This window comes from Thunnus maccoyii, chromosome 9 (assembly GCF_910596095.1).
Source record: "Thunnus maccoyii chromosome 9, fThuMac1.1, whole genome shotgun sequence".
Lineage (NCBI taxonomy): Eukaryota > Metazoa > Chordata > Actinopteri > Scombriformes > Scombridae > Thunnus > Thunnus maccoyii.
Window position 1 is genome coordinate 13,139,708 of NC_056541.1, and position 19,419 is coordinate 13,159,126.

General features: G+C 37.1%; 1 protein-coding gene across 1 annotated transcript; it reads left to right on the forward strand.

The window, feature by feature from the left end:
• Nucleotides 1-2,412: 2,412 nt before the first annotated feature.
• Nucleotides 2,413-16,863, forward strand: cep78 (centrosomal protein 78). Its single transcript, XM_042420728.1, has 16 exons — nucleotides 2,413-2,713; nucleotides 3,998-4,261; nucleotides 4,434-4,609; nucleotides 5,084-5,156; nucleotides 5,281-5,384; nucleotides 5,580-5,754; nucleotides 5,858-5,971; nucleotides 6,347-6,411; nucleotides 6,563-6,662; nucleotides 7,756-7,873; nucleotides 8,181-8,223; nucleotides 8,432-8,587; nucleotides 8,727-8,804; nucleotides 10,709-10,890; nucleotides 12,083-12,251; nucleotides 15,369-16,863. Exons 2-16 carry the CDS (start codon nucleotides 4,000-4,002, stop codon nucleotides 15,990-15,992), a joined length of 2,439 nt encoding a protein of 812 aa, XP_042276662.1. The 5' UTR covers nucleotides 2,413-2,713; nucleotides 3,998-3,999; the 3' UTR covers nucleotides 15,993-16,863.
• The last annotated feature ends 2,556 nt before the right edge of the window (nucleotides 16,864-19,419 follow it).

The window sequence follows — 19,419 nt, forward strand, 5'->3', positions numbered from 1 at the left end:
TCTAAGGTTACGCAAACACAACAGTTCTTATTTTCAGGGGATTATACACTAATTAAAACATACTCATGAATATTATATTCCATTTCTGCCAAGTTTTTTCACTAAATACCACTAAATCTTACACATTGGTCCTTTAACGTGCTTTGAACTAGCAACAATTATGACATAAAGGTTTTGTAACCTTTCAATGCAAACTCAATGTATAACAATATATTCAACATTGTTTTATTGTTGTCAGTTGACTGTTTTGCTTCCTTATAATTATGTCTGGTACACAAGGGGCATCAAGTTTATATTAACCAAAGAATTACAGAATTTATAAATTACAGCAGTGGAAGTGGTTCAAATCATCAATCATCATTTTCTGTTTTCAGGCCTCTTATGGTATGCAAAATTATATATGAAATTATCAAACTTTTATGAAAGACAAACTGTATTTCACTGATTCATTTTGATTTTTTTTTTTTTTTGTATGACAGACATATTCATTTGGAAAACAGAAATGTACATTGTAATAAACTGCTACAAAAATATAGCCAAATTCTAAGAGTAAGGTACTATTATTCCTAAATCAATAAAATACTGTAAATTTTGGTGCCTTTTTGAGCCAAAACCAGGAACAGACATTAACAATAGGCTACTGTAAGATTTGACGGTAACTTACAGTATTTTCATTTTTGCCATCGCAGTAACAAACCAAAAGGTCAGTAACATCTTACTCAGAAAATAGAATAACATCTGTGCATCTGGTTACCCAGTTAGTGACTATGTTTAATTTTTGCTAACATTAAGTTGGTATAATCCTAGCTAGCACTTGGCAGACACAGGAGAGCATTTTCAGGTAGTGTTCTTCAGCAGTGGGATGTTTAAATTATCAGTATTTAAACAGCATTTTCACTGCTGCTTGTAAGTCTAGTTTAAAGATTATTTTTGGATGAATGTTTTCTCTTGAACTACACATCAGTGAATGCTAACGTCAGATTGGCCTGGTCTATACCTACACCTTGTTTATCCTACATGAATTTCAAAATTAATAATAGCCTAAAAAATAAAGCATATTACAAGTGAAGTTGATTCAAATATGTAAACAAGTCGGTTAAGATATGTTAGCTGCTGAGTCCCAAAAGACAGAGTGGTCATATTGGTTATCTTAGCGCAACCCAAGTGTGTTTTTAGGCTGTAGCTATTGCTGCAAATGTATTGTAGTTTGTTGCCAAGCTGTACTAAAGTGTGGAACATGATATATGATTTCCAGCTATTGTTGTTTACTTGTACAAGTGCCACATATTGTTTTCAGGGATTTCATTGTGATTATTCCTCAGAGGGGAACAGAGGCCAGCCAGGGAAATCAATTCCTAACAATACAAACAAACTCTTCACCCCTCTTCTGAAGAACTTGCAACAGCAGTTTCCGTTTACACTCAAGACAAAGTTTTGATGGCAGCTCAGGAAATTACAAGTAACAGGTTTACATGTGAATAGCATGAATTTTGAGAATGATTTTTTCAAACACACATACTTGAATATACTTGGCATATTTGAAAGCTTTTGAATGAATATTCAGTTCCATAAAGCTGTCACTTGTCTCATCCTCTTGCATGCTAGATGGTAAGGATTATGAGTTTTTAAATGTACCATTAAATATCATTAAGATTGAAGACACATTGTTATTTACAGTATATGTCTGCAATTTATAGATGTTCTTATTAATATGAATAAGAAGGAAACTTTTCAGTTGTTTACTGTAACATTTACAATAAGAAACTTAAAGTAGATTACAATAGCAACACAGTGAAAACACAGTATATTACTGCAGGCCTAGCTACAGTATCAAACTGTAAACCTCACATTCCACAGCAGAAAACTATAATAACTTTACAGTAATTAACTGTTAAAGTAAAATAGTGATCTGAAAAGTAACTAGTAACCAGAGCTGTGAAATAAATGTAATGGAGTAGAAGTACAATATTTCCCTCTGAAATGCGTGCAAGTATAAAGTAGCATACATGGAAATACTCAAGTGAAGTATAAGTACTTCAAAATTGTCCTTAAGTACAGAAAAGAAGAGTAAATTTACTTAGTTACTTTCAAACACTGTGAGACACATATATGGGTTGTGCATTGTGAAAATATTTGTGTGAGTATGTACTGTATTGTGCAGAAATACAGTAGAGCATTAGTACATGATATGAATGTAGTACATGTTATAAATAATGAGGATGATGGAGTAATAGCTATATCATGAGGATATGATTCTACTGAAGGCTGTTGCAATCTGGCCCCCCCATTTTTTGGTCCTTTTTAAGATACTGTATTTATCCATCAAATTAATTCTAAGAAATGCACTGTTCATAAATACATTTCTGTGATTTTAAATACTGTATATAGACTCACACAAGACGATAGACCACTGTGTAGATAGATAGTCTTCGTAGTAGATGGTAGGTTGACTCTACTCAAAGCCCGCTATGATATCAGGTAATTGCATCCATGTCTCCGCTGCGATAGGTGGCGGCAAGCCCAGTTGGAGTCACAGAGAACACGGTGTGTGGAAGAGAAGAAGGCAAGTCGAGCCTTCGCTGGGACAACAGCGCCACTTTTGAGCGCTCACACCCCCAACGACAATAACACACCGCAGAAGTTGTCAGACAGTGGTCAAAGGATACCTAGAGAGCAGTGCCACGACGATAAAGTCTTCCATCAGATGTTGAAGGTATATTATATTCACTGAGTTGTATTAAGTGTGCTGTTATACTGCATGAAAGTGCAGCTTGATACATGACCGTTAACTCCTGTGACTCCCCCCCCTCACTACCAACGGTTGCTAGGAGCTTAGCTAGCTTGCTAACGCCGCTGGCTGAACAACAGCTAACGATGGACTGCGTCTGTCTCTCCCACGTAGTTTCTATTCAGTGCCAGCCGACTAAACTCTTTTAAGGTTTTAAGTAATTTTAAGTAAGGCTACTGTAAGGTTTAGCGTCCAGGTGCCAGGTGAGTTAAGTTACTGCCAGTCGAGTAGCAGTAGTGGAAGAAGTATTCAGATTCTTTAACTTAATTAAGTAAAAGTAGCAATGCAGCAATGTAAAAATACTTAATTACAAGTAACGTTAAAAGTCCTGCATGAAAAATCCTACTTAAGTAAAAGTAACAACATGTACTTACAATAGTAAAGTAAAAGTACCCATTTCGTCCCTCTGACTGATATATGATTGTAACGTTATATTGCATCATTAGATTATTAATACTGGAGCATCAGTGTGTAAGCAGCCTGTTATTGTTGTAGCTGCTGGAGGTGGAGCTAGTTTGATCTTCTTCATATACAGTTAGCTAGTTTAGCTCAGTGGTTCCCAACCTAGGTATCGGGGGCCCTCCAAAGGGTCACCAGATAAATCTGAGGGGTCATGAGATGATTGATGTGAAAAGAAAGAAGAAAAAAGTTCTGATACACAAATCTGTTTTCTGATTCTGAACTTTTTCTCTAATCTTTGATTTTTTGTGAAATATTGGATCATTTGAACATTTATTGACTTTCAACCATGTGAGAAGTTTAGAGGGAAAAATCACTGTTTGGTGGAGCTGTTAACAACTCATAGACGTCTGAAATGTGACCCCGACTACAAACTGTTCTTTGTAAGACACCAGAAAGGTTGGAAACCACTGGTTTAATCCATGTGTTGAATTTTAGAAACTTGTTATATTATCCATTCTGTCAAATCTTCATCTGAAAACTAACTCAAGCTGTCAAGTAAATGTAGTGGAGTAGATAGTACAATTTAACTCTGAAAGGTAGTGGAGTGGAAGTATAAAATAGCATAAAATGGAAATACTCAGGAAATGGTAATACAAGTACCTCCAAATTGTACTTAATGTACTTAGTTACTTTCCATCACTGTAGAGTAGAGACACTCTTGTGCTCATAGTCCTATTCATTGCATATTAATTTGCATAATTAGAGCACTGAATGACTTATATGTTTGTATATATGTTGCTTGCTCAGAGATGGTCCAGGACAGTGCTCAGATGCGGCGGCGGGGTGCCCACGACTTCATGGCATGCTATGACTTTGCTTGTGCCAGACAGGAATCAGTCCCTCTCCCCGCTGTCAAAATGAACCTTGACAAAGAGATGCTGGATTTTAATGGAGACAGGGTCAAACTGACAGACTGGCCACCCATTCTCAACTCTATCTCCATCAACAAACACCTGCACCACATTGCAATAAGTAGTACATACCAAGCTAGCCTTGGTTCTGGAGATGCAGGTAAGGCAGAAAACAAACCGGGTACATCAAATGACAGAGAGGAAATTAGAAAAAAAGTTTATCTCCTCTTTATTTACCTATGATATTGAAACATGTACAAGGAAAGCTTAATTAAAACTGTGAATGACTAACCAATCTTGAAAATAAACATCAATCATATCACCAATTTCAGATAGAAGGTACTATAAATCTAGCTTAAGGAAGAAGATCCCAGCCATCCGCTCTAAGGACATGACATTTAAGTTGTGCAAGGCCCTGAGAGAGTGTCTGACAGTTTCTCCCAACCTCAAGACTCTGCAGCTTAACGGACTTCCACTGAGAGAAAGGGACCTCATCACCTTGACAAAGGTAAAAACAGACTGAGATGGCAGGAGATGGCATTGCTTTCCACTTTATTGTGTTCTGCCCACTCATTATTTTCTCTTTTCATTTTTTTTTTTTATAAAGGGTACATTTTGATAATTGAAAACAGGTGAAAATGGGATTTAAAACATTCAAAAAATCCTAATGAATATTTTTTTTTAAATACCATTGCCTTTGCAAACTGTGAATTTGAATTTACTCCTCACTTTTCTCTTCACTCTCTGTTACTGGAAGCAAATTCTGAGCTGTTAGTGTTGCAAAAAACCTTGTACTGTAAACTACAATGAACACTGTCCTCTTAGAGCAGGAAACATCATTTTTGGATATGCTGAGACAGAAAATCTGGGTGAAAATTGATTCAAACAGCTGCTCTCTCTGTTTAATAAAATTTTATATTTATCTATATGTTTCAGTTCTGTTAAAAACTGAAAATGATTAGCTATATGTGTTCCATTTCAGGGTTTGGCAAAAAGTTTTTCCTTGGAAAACTTATCCTTGGCGAACTGTCCAATCACTGATGAGGGCTTAGAGGGTATGTTTATACACATTTTTTTTTATATCATGCAGCAAGACATCAGTTTGCTTCAATTTGCTCAGTAAGATTTTACTCTATATGAGCTTCTTGTCTTTTTAACTGCCATTTTTATATTTTTCAGTCATTTGCCAAAGTGTTAAGTACTCTACAAGCATCAGGACAGTAGATTTTACAGGATGCAGTCTCACGTGGAGAGGGGCAGAGCACATGGCCAACATCATCAAGGTGTAATATCTCATTTTAAGACTTTACTGCTGGCATAATATTTTTTAATGTGTTGTTGATTGTCTCCATCTAGTGGTATGTATTTAAACATTAATTGCAAACTCCGATCCTATTTTGAAGAATACATGAATAAAAAAAAACACATTTCATCTTTGTATAATATTGTAATAATTAATGCAATTAATTTCTTTTCAGCATCAGGGAATGCAGAGGCATGGTACTGCATGGGCAGAGTCTCTGAGGTATCGACAACCACAATTTGAGGGAATGGCAGGTCTCCGCCGCGTCACCCTGAACCGTAACACTTTGATTGGGGACAGAGGTGCTGCTGCTCTTGCAAATGAACTGGCAGAGGACCTTTGGGTTAAAGGTTAGTGGGTAGAAATATAATGAGACAAAGACTAGAGTTTGTGTTTGTTTTGTAGGAGTTTTGCTTAGTTTGTTTATTTCTTTTTTTGTGGCTTGTTGAACAGCTGTGGACCTGCAGAAGTGTGGTCTTTCCAATGAAGGGTCTCGTCGTTTGCTGGAAGCCTTGAAAACAAATTCTACTCTCTGTGTACTGGATATCCGTAGTAACCCATTAGTTGGTAAGAAACAACCACAACCAAACTCATAACTTTTTTAAATATTTTTTCACACTGAATAGGTTGTAACAAACATTGTAGCCTCCAGAGACAGCTAGCACAATTTTGTTTTAGCTGTGTCCCAATTGCATACTCATTCTAATCAGATTTTGAGTATGTAGTGCTTACATACTGGAAAAATTACTACACATTCATACTATAATTGCTCTGTTACATGGCACACTTCAAAATGCATGTGGAGCATCTGTTCACAAGTGATATTAAAGTCATAACAAATTGTAGATGGTGGTGCAGCAGCTCCAGAAACATCTTTTAAAATGAAAACATAAATCTCTGGAAAATCATTTCTATGCTAAATGTTTTTTTTTCCCTTTATAGACAAGGTCCTAATTAAAACAATATTAGAGAAAGTACTGATGAATGCTGATGGACAGTCACCAGAGGTGAGTGTCTGGAGCTAATGTCGTCATTCAAAGTCTAAGAAAAATATTATTCTAAATGAATGAGTGGGGTATTTGCATGCAGGTTTCATATTTAATACGAAGCTGTACCCATGTTTTTAATGGCCTGTATCTTCCTTATCATGTACTGCAGTACTGCTGGATCAAGCCTGATGCCGCAGAGCCACAGAAAGCTTCTGGTCCTAAGAGGCAAACACTTCTCAGTACAGTCAAAGGAAAAGCTTTAAGGATAGGTATTTGTATACGTTTGTATTGTCTCTCACAATGCTACATTTACTATATGCACCTCTCTGTGATTTCATACAGTTATGGTCCTTGTATCCTTAGTCAGACCAAACATACCACAAATATTTGTGGTACAAACTCTAAAAGCCTATAATTAATAAATGAATAAATAAATACATAAATTAATAAATAAATCTCAACACTTAATCTGGTTTATGAGAAGATTTAATATTGTGGCTATAAACTGATTAAAAATATTCACTTTTCCACACTAACATAAACTGTTTAAGTTGTTAATATCACACAATTTCAGACTTGCCACTCATATATTTAGTTTAGCACCCCAAACCTTGCAGTCAAATCTGTTTACAGCCCGTAAACTGCCAATAATGGAAATACACAGGAAAAAGTTGAAAAGTCTCCAGCCTATGCAGGAGTGAATCTCTTTGAGATGGCATCTCTTATTTCATGCTCATATAACTTATTTCTGACTTCTCACCTTTTGGCTTTTAAGTCGTTTGGAGAAATGGTAAGGATTTAATTCATCCTGTCCTCCCTTTGTTACTCCAGACAGTTTGAAATGGTCTTGAATGTAAGGGCTTGATATTCGTCAGGCATCTTTAATAACATATTTAAAATGTTTTCAGGCAATGCGTAACATTTATTTTTGACAAAATCCTGTATATCTGTATATGCCTGACGACACCAAAGCCAAGTCTTTCTTATACTCCCTTTTTTGTTACCTTGTGGTTACTATCACAAGCAAAAGACTAAGTGCCATTAAGTGTCTAAGTGTCTTTATTCTCTCGTGCATGTGATATTTAGAACCTGCTTTTTTAGATGCAAAGCACCTCATGTATAGGCACTGAATAGCACTCCCTTATAACCCATAATTCATGCTACTGTCTTCCAATTACCATTACGAGGATTGACAATATCTATGCATGACAAAGAATAAGGCTTTGCATACATGTTACCGTGTATCGCTGTTCAACAACAGAGAGCTTGATCAGCATTGCTTCAAGAGAAAAACCTCCCTGTAGCTTAAAGCTCATTCTTCTTTGATTGTCAGTTCTTGAAATTGCTCTCTTTCTGGTGCAGCCCCTCGAAAAGGAACCTCTTCTGCAGGGCGGAGCTCAGGTGTTGCTCAGCATCAGAAGCCCTATTCCCGTAGCAGATATGTGCCATGGCGTGCTGCTGCGCGTGCTGGACGTCAGAGGTAAGTAGATTGTAGCTTAATCAATTTAGTTAAAAAAGTTGACACAGTATTCCATTTGTAAAATAGATCATCACTATGCAGCTTGCCCAGTGTATACAACCTTTTGGCTACGTGCTATGGTGTATCAACAATTATAGTACTGCTATCCATATTATCATATCTTCCCATAAGTACATCTATAGGCCACAACAGATCCTGGAATGGCATCAAGACTAAATCTGAGGCATTGAGACAAAATTCTTACCATGTCCAACTATCATGCCATTTAGTGACACTAAGACTAACATGTTGGATGCTTTTGTTGCAGAGGTCTGCCTCCCGGAGTTACCGTGATAGACCAAAGCTTTCAGGTAAGGGTTCTTTTGTTAATGCATAGAGTATTAGTGTAAAAAAGACAGCAGCATTATCTGGGTGAAGTATGTATTTGGTTTGTTTATGGATTTGCCAATGACTGTCTGCAGTAGAATCAGAATTCTCAGATCCCTGACAAGAACAGTAAAATTGTGCTAAAAATGTTAAATGAAAACACTATTTGTCTATTTTATCTGATTCCATTAGGGTGCAGCTACTGTGAAGATTACTGTGGAGTCAGATTCAGAGGGAGAGGAGGAGGAGGAGGAAGAAGAAGGAGAAGTGGTGGTAGAAGTGGAGCAGCAACCATCTTCTCTCGATCACCAGGACAGGATCACTGGACGGCAGTTTGAACGTATGCAGGTCAGTCACATCCGGGCCAAACTGGAACTTCAATATTTTGTTTTTTCCTCAATGGCAAAGTTTGGAACTAAATCAGTTTCCGCTGTAGCAATTCAATCCTTTCTGTGTGTTTGTGTGTGTTCTTGTGCACGCCCTGCAGATGGAGCTAAAGGAGTGTCGCCTGAGGCTGGCAGAGGAGCGCAGAGCCAGACTGAAAGCGGAGTCTCGACTCATAGAGGTCATGATACTTTATATTTAACTTAATCTGTTTTTGTCTGCTGCAAACTGTCGGTACAGCATAACAGCTTTAAAAATACATGGTGATTTAAATTTGACTTTTAAGACATCAGCAGGGCTCGACATTAACTTTTTGAGGCACTTGTCCTTCAAACAAGGAAATTTATCTTTCACTTGTCCAGGTACAAAAGTCAGTTGTCTGGGTAAAAATGACAATAATTTACTTTTTTCATTTTGTTTGCGAATGCAGAATTCAGATGAACAAACAGTTGAAAGCATCCAAACAGTGTCAACATATAAATGATTCAATTTATGAATTTTATAAAAGCCGTTACTTCCCTGTTAATGATCTTTTCATTTGTCAAGTCTGTTTCAATATGAGCTCTATAAATCAATCATTGGTCATCCTTCTGACGTTTAATAATGATGATTGACAGTGTTTATACTAGGATTTTTTCAGGGGGGTTGGAAGGCCCCCTGAAACTTGTAGTTTTGTCGCAGGGCGGGCGTGTCATGGATACGGATACGTGGTGTCAACAGTGTTGTCATAGACGCGTCTGACTTCTGGGGAATTAATTTGTTCAAACTTAAAGCCAAATTTACAACAGTTTGACTTATAGATGAATCAGTCAGATTTATGATGAATCAACATTTTGTGTTTCCAAGTAAAGTGTGTCAATTTTAGTGCTATGTTTATAACAGTGGTTGAGGTCAACAACCTTTTAACAGCTTAAAAAATCATGTTAAGAGAGCTGCTATATAGTATTACTAGCTTTTATAGCGGGTTTTAATCTTGTGGTTTGACTTTTGTTTGGTAGGATGTCCTTTAGTTTACATTTGGATAACAGATGATGCTTTTAAAAATATTTACCAGAACAGTAATTTATCTAGATACAGGTGGAAGTCAAACCTTACCAGTTTTTTCCTCACTTCTGTCTCCTCTCTCCTAATTCCTGAAAATGTAAAAAGCCTTTCTTTTTAAAAGTCTGACAGAGCATGAAGCAAAACTTTAAAACTTTAACTTTAACTTGTATGGTGTTAATTGTGGACAAACAACACACAGTGGTAATGCATCAGCAGTCAAACTATCAAGCTACATTAATGTTACTGTAATGTAAAGCAGCAGCACTGGACAGTTAATACAACACTAATTTAAAAACTTCACTTAGCTTCACTGAAGAGCTTTTGTAGTAACAACAGAAACTGGTAGGAAGCCAGTCTGAGGCAACAGCTGTGAAGTCATGGAAAGTTTGCGTAAATGCTATTTCTGAATTTGAAAGGTGGCTAAACAGCATTTACATGAATTTAGCCTCCACTATAGACCTGATTACTGAACACCATATACAATCTCTGCAACACGCATATGAACACGTGCAAGCCTAATGCATCCCGCTATCCTGCTAGTGCAAGTAACATTTGTTTTTGTTTCTTTCAGGAAGGGCGGCAGGTCAGGCAATGTTAGGGGAAAAACCACGTGAAGACACACATTGTTTTAAATTTGTTTGTTTGTTTATGACTTTTAACTTGTCTGTTAGGGAAAGTAAATTTCTCTACCACTTGCCCTACAAGAAAATCCACTTGTCCCGGATAAGCGGACAAGCCTTAATGTCGAACCCTGATGATGCAAGTATAGTATGTTTAAAAATGTTTGAAAATATGCATTATTCTATTAAATATCAAGATAAAATTCTATTAAAAAGATTAAATTTTCATTTTGGCACATAACTACTCACAAGCATCAATACCTTTCCTGTTGTCTAAGTCATCGCAATATCGTCTTAAGAAGAACGCTTGGCTCAGTGGTCTAATATTTCACGATTATTTATTTGCTTTTTTAAGTTAACAGATCGGAAACTGGCTTCAAGATTAACTTTTATTTTGTCTTTTTTTCTTATTTCTATTCAGTATGAGTTGGAAAATGCCCGTCTTCGTGACAACAACCTCTCCCTGTCAGAGGCGCTTGCAGCCACTGGCTCTGCATCAGCACCACCTGCTCTCAGTGCTCTTGAAGATGAGGCAGTTCTGGAGAGCATTGAAAGCTCATTCACCAAGTTCCATGCTTTTCTGGATCTGCTCAAGGATGCTGGGTAGGTTGTCTAAAAATAAGCCAGGGTAACAGTTTGTTCTTGGCACCAGTTTGGTTCTGGGTGCTTTCGGTTTCATTCTGTGTCTCTGGCCATTGAAGTGTAAACAAAGGTCAACTGTAAATCTTTCCATCTGATGGTCAATAAGATTTTGGCAACTCCTCTTTGTAAATTGGCTTTGTTAGATTGTGTTAGATTTCTGTTTCGTTCTGAGTTAGGGTTAGGGTTGGGTTTCCCGTTATTTATTCAAGTCTGCTTGTTTTCGTCCTGTTGACCCATTGCTTGGTAACCTTGTACTGAGGACAGTTCAAAAGAGTTTCATTCTGACAGGATGAGTTTCAGTGTGACAGAACCACCAATTTGCTTTTGATATGCCGTTGTTTTATTTATTTGTGTTTTTATTTTATTTCTTTTATTGTTTCCTTAATTTATATTCAAGGACCATTAAAGGGTGCTGAGCTGTTGTGAAAGTAGGGCCATTAGGTGCAATCGAAACGTTCTTGAACATGGGTTTTGTCTAACGGCTATCATTTTGACCTTGCATCAATGTTGTAAAGCTTCATTTAATGACATTCTGCAATGACAAAACCAAAGCCTTTTTCACTCTGACAGGTTTTGGGGTTTTTTTGATGAAAGTGGACCCACCTTTTAGCAGCTCACTCCTTCTCCATGTTCAACACTATTTTATCTTTTTAGTCAGTGGAAAGAGTCAAACCAGCATCCTTGCAGTGTTCATCTGTACTCTGTTGCACTTCTTTTTCCACTGTTGACTGACATGATGTTGAAGGAGGCAAGGTTGCTTCTTATCCTTATTTACCCACATACACGGTCCATATTATAGAAAATCATTAGATTAGTAAAATATTGCTTTATAATACTGGTATATAACCGTATGAAAAAGCCATAAGCACTAGACTGTATTCACCTCACATCCAGAGACACCTGTTGCTATGGATGCTGATTACCATTTCAACTAATATCATTTAATTACATATTCAAGTTACTTCATCTCCATGGATGTGTTACCTAAGTGGCGTTTTATTTACATTTGCGTTGGAAAGGGGAACTTGTATGTAATACAGTATTAGTTAAAGTTCACCATTTCAATATCTCAGACAATTTCGGCGTACATTTCAGTAGTGCATGAAATGCCAACCCTACTTTAGTTTTCATGGATTTCTTTTCTGTTTTGTAGCCTAGGTCAGCTAGCTTCAATGGCTGGAATTGACAAGTCAGATTTCCACTCTCTGGGAAGACCACAGCTCTCGTCTACAATAGGACCATATCCGGATGATGCAGCATCCCTGGATAGAAGTGGAGGAGATTATCGGGGTGTTCAGGGAAAGACTGATGCTTCGTCTTTGGTAAGAATTTGCAAAGCAATATTTGGGAAATGTTTGCAAATGGCAGGTGTTATGTGAATATGTTAAATCTTTGCCTGTAGTTTGTAGCGTGGTAGCTGTAAAACACAGGAGCACTGAGTCATGTGATCAAATTATAAAATATTTGCTATAAACTACCTACCAGTCATCAAATTAGCAATATCTCAACCAACTACAGCAATAAGATGCAATTTACATATGAAAGTATCAGTAATAGCTAATAATCCACTAATGTATATAATGAATACATACATACGTTTTCCATAACAAATACTTTTACTTTTCATAAATAGTATTTTCAACTACTACTTATAATAATAATAATAATAATAATAATAATGATCATAATAATAACTTTATTTGTATAGCACCTTTCATACAAAAATGCAGCTCAAACTGCTTTACAACAAAAGAAATTACACGCACCAAGTGCTTTACATGTTAAGGACATAAAAGAACATAAAAGCATGTAAAAAAAACTTGATGTAACATAAGATGGAAAATAAATTAAAAATAAAACTTGATAAAGTGAAACAAACACGTAGAATGCATACTGAATAATAATCAAAGAATAAAATATGATAAGTTAAAGCATAGAATACATAGAATGTGTAAAATATAACATTTTAAAAGAAGCGCAGTAGAGCATAAGTGCAAAGCTGACTGGGCACTAAACAGTGCAGCAGAGAGCAAGTGCAAAGCTATTTAAATTCTCGGGTAAAGAGACAGGTTTTAAGCTTTCTTTTGAAAGTATCTAGTGAGCTGGCTGCCCTGATATCTATCGGCAGTGTATTCCATAGTTTGGGGGCGTAATTGACAAAAGCTGTGTCGCATATCTTTTTTCGACTGTTGGTGGGAATCTCAGATAAACCAGCAGCAGATGATCACAGTGTTCCTGAGGGCAAGTAGCTAACATGGGATTTGGCAATATAGCTTGGTCCTTCCCCGTTTAGGGCTTTGTATATAAGGAGGAGGACCTTAAAATCAACTCTAAATGTTACAGGAAGCCAGTCCAGAGCAGCTAAAAATGGACTAATGTGCTCTCTCTTTTTGGTTCTGGTTAATAGCCAAGCAAGAGCATTGCAGTAGTCTAGTCGGCTTGAGATGAAGGCATGAATTAGTTTCTCAGCATCTTTTTGATTTATAAATGGTTGTGCTTTTGCTATGTGTCTAAGGTGAAAAAATTATTTTTTCATCACCTTGTTGATGTGTGAACTGAGGCTTAAATCTGAATCTAAGATAACACCAAGACTTGTGACCTCAGATTTAATCCAGGGAGTTAATTTCCTCAGATTATTAAATACCATTTCTCTTTTTGTTTTGAGATTTTAAGAAATTGTTGCTCATCCATTTATTTATTGCGACTAGATAGTTGATGATGGAGTTAATAGCTGCAACATCATTTGGTTCTGCGGATATGTACAATTGTGTATCATCGGCATAACTATGGAAACATTATGCTCTCTGATAATGTCACGAAGTGGCAGCATGTACAGCGAGAATAATAATAGACCAAGTCAGCTCCCTTGTGCAACCCCATCGCAGGTTTCATAATTCTCAGACACATGATCTCCAAGGCTGGCATAAAACTTTCTCCCTTTGTTTGTTTGTTTGTTTTGAACCAATGTTTTTAACCCACAGTAGGAAAAACTAACCCACTTTTCAAGATTATTGATTAGGATATCATGGTAAATCGTGTCAAGCGCTGCATTTAGGTCTAAAAGAATAAGAATTGAAACCTTAATCTCATCATAGTTCAGTCTGAGGTTGCTGATTATCTTGGTGAGAGCAGTTTCAGTGCTGTGGTATGTTATTTGGACTGAAACTATCTTTTCAAGTATCTTCCCGATGAAGGGATGGTCGGATATCTGTCTGTAGTTAGTCAGTGCATTACCATTTAGGTTTGGTTTCTATGATAAAGGTTTCACAACAGTTGTTTTGAAGGCATCTGGGAAGATGTCTGTTCTAAGAGATGTATTCATAATGTTCAGGACATGACTTGAGACACTGTTAAACACCCACTTCAAAAATGCAGTAGGTACAGGATCAATGCATGAGGTGGAGGAGTTACACTCAGTGACAGTTTTGGAAAGCTCACTCAATGTGATACATGTAAATCTTCCCATGGTTACATCACAGCGTTTGCTGAGATCATCTGTGTTTACACCAGCAACAATACTGGTTCTAATTGAGGTTATTTTGTTGTTGAAAAACAATGCGAGTTCCTCACACTTTGCTGTTGGAAGACTGGAGGGGTGGGGGCAGTGTTGAGCAGCTGGTCAATAGTGGAGAACAGTACTCTAGAGTTCCCAGCGTTCTCTGTAATGATTTTAGAGAATTACTCCTTTCTTGCCACGCACATAGCTTTGTTGTAGGCAGTTGTTGCTTCTTTGTATATATCACTGTGAACTGTGAGTTTAGTTTTCCTCCATTTTCTCTCAGCTGCTCTACAGTTTCTCTTGATCTCATTAACACTATTATTGTTTAACAATGGGGAGATTCTGTTGGTCGACCTCTTTTCGACTTTTAGTGGAGCAACAGTGTTTAACACAAATGACAGTGCACCATTGAGATTTTCTGCCATGTCATTTAGAGAGCAGTCATGACTGTGTGGCTTCAATGATCAGTTAATTTAGCTTCAGCTTTGTCACCTAAAAGCCTCTTTTGAACTGCAAGTTCCCTTTTAGTTCTAGTTAAGTTTATCTCGGCATCAAAGAGTACACAATGATGGTGAGAGAGAGGTTATTCAGTTACTGAAACATTGTCGTATTTTATCCCAGTTGTTATCACTAATTCTAGAGTATTGCCATGCTGGTGAGTCAAATCAATTATATGCTGAGTTAGTGCAAAACTGTTTAGGAGCTTATGTACTTCTGCTTAAGTGAAATTATAAGTTCAGGCCTTTTTGCTTGTAATGGAGTATTTTTACAGTCTAGTATTGCTACTTTTACTTGAGTAAAGGATCTGAAAACTTCTTACACCACTGGTGATGCTTCTAAATGTTTCTCATCCATTGGCTGTAACATTAATAACTTGATCCTTTCACAATTTGTCTGTTACTCAGATTACCTCATCAATCCTCTATTTTCTGTCTTTTAGGTAACTTGTGTCCTGCCTGCTCGCCCAGGTGGCCTTGCTGACACCACCACTCTTAGATCTCCATCCTCTGTCAGGGAGTCTGTGCATGAAGATAGGCTGCTAGATGTGACCTTCAATCCAGCCACTGGACCTGCAGTAGACCCTGGAGTCGGGGCAGAGCAGGAACCAGGTCATTTTTCAATACCTGATACCGAGCGTGACTCGGGCTCTGAGCACAGTTTTCGTAGCCAAAAATCCTTTGACAGGGTTTCCCTGGGTAAGACTTTTCAGACTCAACCAAGCCACCTCAAAAGCAACAACAACTCTTACCGCAGCAATTCCCGTCATAGCAACGGTTCCCATGGATATAGCTTCAACAACAGCTATGCTCACAGTGATGCTTCACACAGTAACGGGTCTCATGGTGGATTGTCCGTAAGGTCAAGTGTGAGTGACATTATAAGTGACAAGGCAGAGTCTGTGGCATCAGCGGGATCAATGAACAGGGGATTGGGGAGGCTTGTGACCGTGGGTCAGTCGGGTTCAGAAGGGTCACAGGGGAAAGCCTATCCTGGGAGGCAGACTCTGAAGCAGATCAGATCTCTGGGCAGTCTGGGAGGACAGTCAGATAATGAATCCTTCTGACCAGCTGACCAGAGACATATGAGAAGTCTCTCGGTGTCTGTTTGCATTGCCTTTCCCTTAACGTAATTTCAGTTAGTTTGTTGTTCCGTTTACGGAATGACATGAGCCATAAATGGATGCATTATTTTGTACCTCTTTTTAAAAGGATAGATTTATTTTAAAATCTTTGGAAGATATAAAACCAGAACCCTCATGTCTTCAATCTTAGTTTTTTTAATTTTAGGGAAAAGCATGAGAAGTGTATTAAAAGGCTTGTAACATTTAAGCCAAAGCAGAGGTGCTGTAAAGTTGAAGGTCCTATGAAATTTAAATTTCAGTTTCCACTTTCAGACATATATGCCAAAAAGAATGCAATGCAATACAATACTGTATATATTTTTTGTATTTAAAGGTACCAATTTCTTGTTAAAAAAAAAAGAAAGAAAAGGGAGTTTTTACTGATAAGATTTGCACTTGGAGGGTTGAGTAAGAGTTTTATTGGGTAAAGTGTGATAGTAGATATTTGAGTGGCCAAGCCGACCCAGCCTAAATCAAGTTTCAGTCCAAATCCTCAAATCAAGGTTGTCCAGATGTAATCCTGTTTCAAGTGGCAGTGCATCAAACCTCTGAAGAAAAATACAATCTCAGAGCCATTTAATGGGACCTTTCATTGCTTGTTTCATATGTAATGTTACTCTATTTATGTTTTTTATACAACATTTTCACTTGTAAAAGTAAATGCTAATGTAGAGTGTTTGTTAGATATTTCATCTGACTTTTTTTTTTTTTTTTACAAGATCTTAAATGCTGTTGAATTTGACAATTTTTGTTTTTAGAACAGCCTGGATTGCTCTAAATTGGATACTTTCTAATAAACTGAATAATAGTTTCACCCTGTGTTTCTCAACTTGTAAATGTTGAGTTCAAAAAGTTGACTAATGCAACTCCAATGTCAGAAATGTTTGGACTGCATTATCATTTCAGTTGGTGAAATTGTGCCAGGATACCTTTTGGACCTGTGTGTACTAGCCTCTAGAATCAGCAGCTTTTTGTAGGACCCTAAATCTGTTTTTCTTCTTGTTGATGTTCTTTTTGGTGCTGTGTGCCAAATCAATGGGACCAAAGTATGATTTTTGTGAGTTAGAGTAGGACATAGTGTTCTGTTGGAGTATGCATGTTTTCCATTACAATTGAATCCCAGACACAAGTGAAAGCCAAGAGGACAGCTCTCTACAGTGGTGACAAGAAGGCCATATGTGCTCTCATTTATGAGTAATCAGATGTTTTTAGTCCTCTTGACGTCATCTCTGACACCTGTTTTGCAAATATCTTTTATTTTATTTTATTTCTTGGAAGTATTACAAAAATAGCTTCAGATAGAAATGCTTAATTTGTCACATCTCTCTTCTGTACAACTGCTACTTGTGAGATTATGAAAAACTTGGGAAGGTAAAGTATGTGTGAAATGGGAAGAACAAGAATTACTTTAGAAGTGCAAACAGTTTCTTAGCTGTTGTTTGTGCATGTGAGCGTACATCAGCCAGGGTTGGACTGTATGGTCCATGGACAATGTGTGACAGCTGCTGGTGATATTTGAGGGCATCATGATATGAAACACTGGTTTATTCACAGTCGCTTAAGCAAGCTGGGACCTGACCTTGACTGTAGCAGTTATGGGTTTTTTTGAGTTTAGATATTAAAACATTTGGATACCATAAATTCAGTTTAAAGTGCTATTCTCAAATTTTGTAGTATAGTTTAGCTCATCGCAGTATAATAATAATTAATAAAGGGATACTGCTTTTTATACATGTATTCAATTTAAAGCGAGATATGTATTTTTTTGAAATAAAAATAGCACTCTCACCCTGTTACAGATGAAAAATCCATTAATCAGCAAACAGATGTACTCTTTCTCAATTCAGTACACTCAGAGGTTTTGCTGCTGCAGCCTCACTTGGTCGGGTATGACTAATAGCTAATGGTGGTCAATGTTAGCTGATGTTAGCACACTTTATATCTTTATCTTGCTTATTATTATTTTTTACTTCATAACTTCTCTTGTGATACTGTTACACAGTGTTTTAGTGTTTACCAGTAAAGGAGTTGCACAGTCATGCTTTAAATTGTGGTTGCTCCTGTGCTACTTACAGCAATAAGAACAGAATAAGAGAAAATGTAAATTCAATATGAAAGTGGAACATAAAAAATATTCGCTGTCAAAACAGAACTTAAGAGTGATAAGAAAGGAGGAAACCCAGCCCAGTGACAATATCATCTGTGTGCCTCTCTGAGGTGTGGTGCTATTAACATTTTTCCAGCCTCACAGCATTTAGGAAATATTTAGGTGATGCTTCAATTTCCCAACTCCCTGTGTGATGAATGACTCAGACACTTGTGAAGGTCAGTGTGTACACAGTCAGTTCAGTTTAGTTTTTACGGGTGAACTGACCTTTAATATTAAAGTTGGATTGATTCATCATTTTAGAAAGAAACACAAATGGAAATATTTGAAAAATTGAATTATATTGTATTATGTTGAATTATGTGAATAGATTGTTAATAATAGTAGAAAATGAAAAGCTAAAAGGTCCTGAAGTTAAAGAGCAAAGGCTTTATCACTCATGTAATAAAACAATGGGCCGTCATGCCAAACATGTTGATAATGCAGCGCATGTACTGTTTGCTGTATGAACAAGTGTTGCACTATCAATGTCCTGAGACCACTTTGATAAGTAAATTATCAAAGCTCTTCCGCTTCTTTCGGTGATTCTACAACAACAGGCTTATTGTTATCATTACAGGACACAGTCTCAAACTCTACTTTGCACTTTCAATCCGAGCGCGGCCAGAACAAAGTAAAAGGTTAGGGGGAAAAAGTGTGAAAATTGCAGTCATGTTTTACGATCTCTACTGTAACTAAAGCTGTTCTACAGATATGGAGACTACTGTAGTGGTGTTAACAGAGAGGGGTGTGTTAGTGGTGAAGAAGAGGGAACGATAAGAAAAAACTAAGTTGGAGACAGTGTGACAAAACTGACAAAAACAAAAGAAACACCACATGAAAACTGACGCAGTTCCAACTATTTCAGGGGGGGAAAAAAATCAAGCAAACTATTGTTGCGCCTTCTTCTATCTGGGCCAGCAAGAAATACCACCAAGGTCAAAATTTACACTGACAAAATGATATTTCTTTCTCTTTGCATACTTTTTGTGCAAAGTGATTTACAGTTAGTGAATTCAAACTCCATATGAGTTACATATCAGGATGAGACAATGAAATGGAAAAAAATCTAGGAACCACCACATGGAAAACAACACAAAAATGCAACTTGAGAAGGATCATACACAGTACAGGCGAGTTATATTAGTGATATGAATACTGTGAGTATTTAATAGAGGTCTGGCTACATCTGATCTGTATGAGAGTCCCAATGGCGCCAAATGA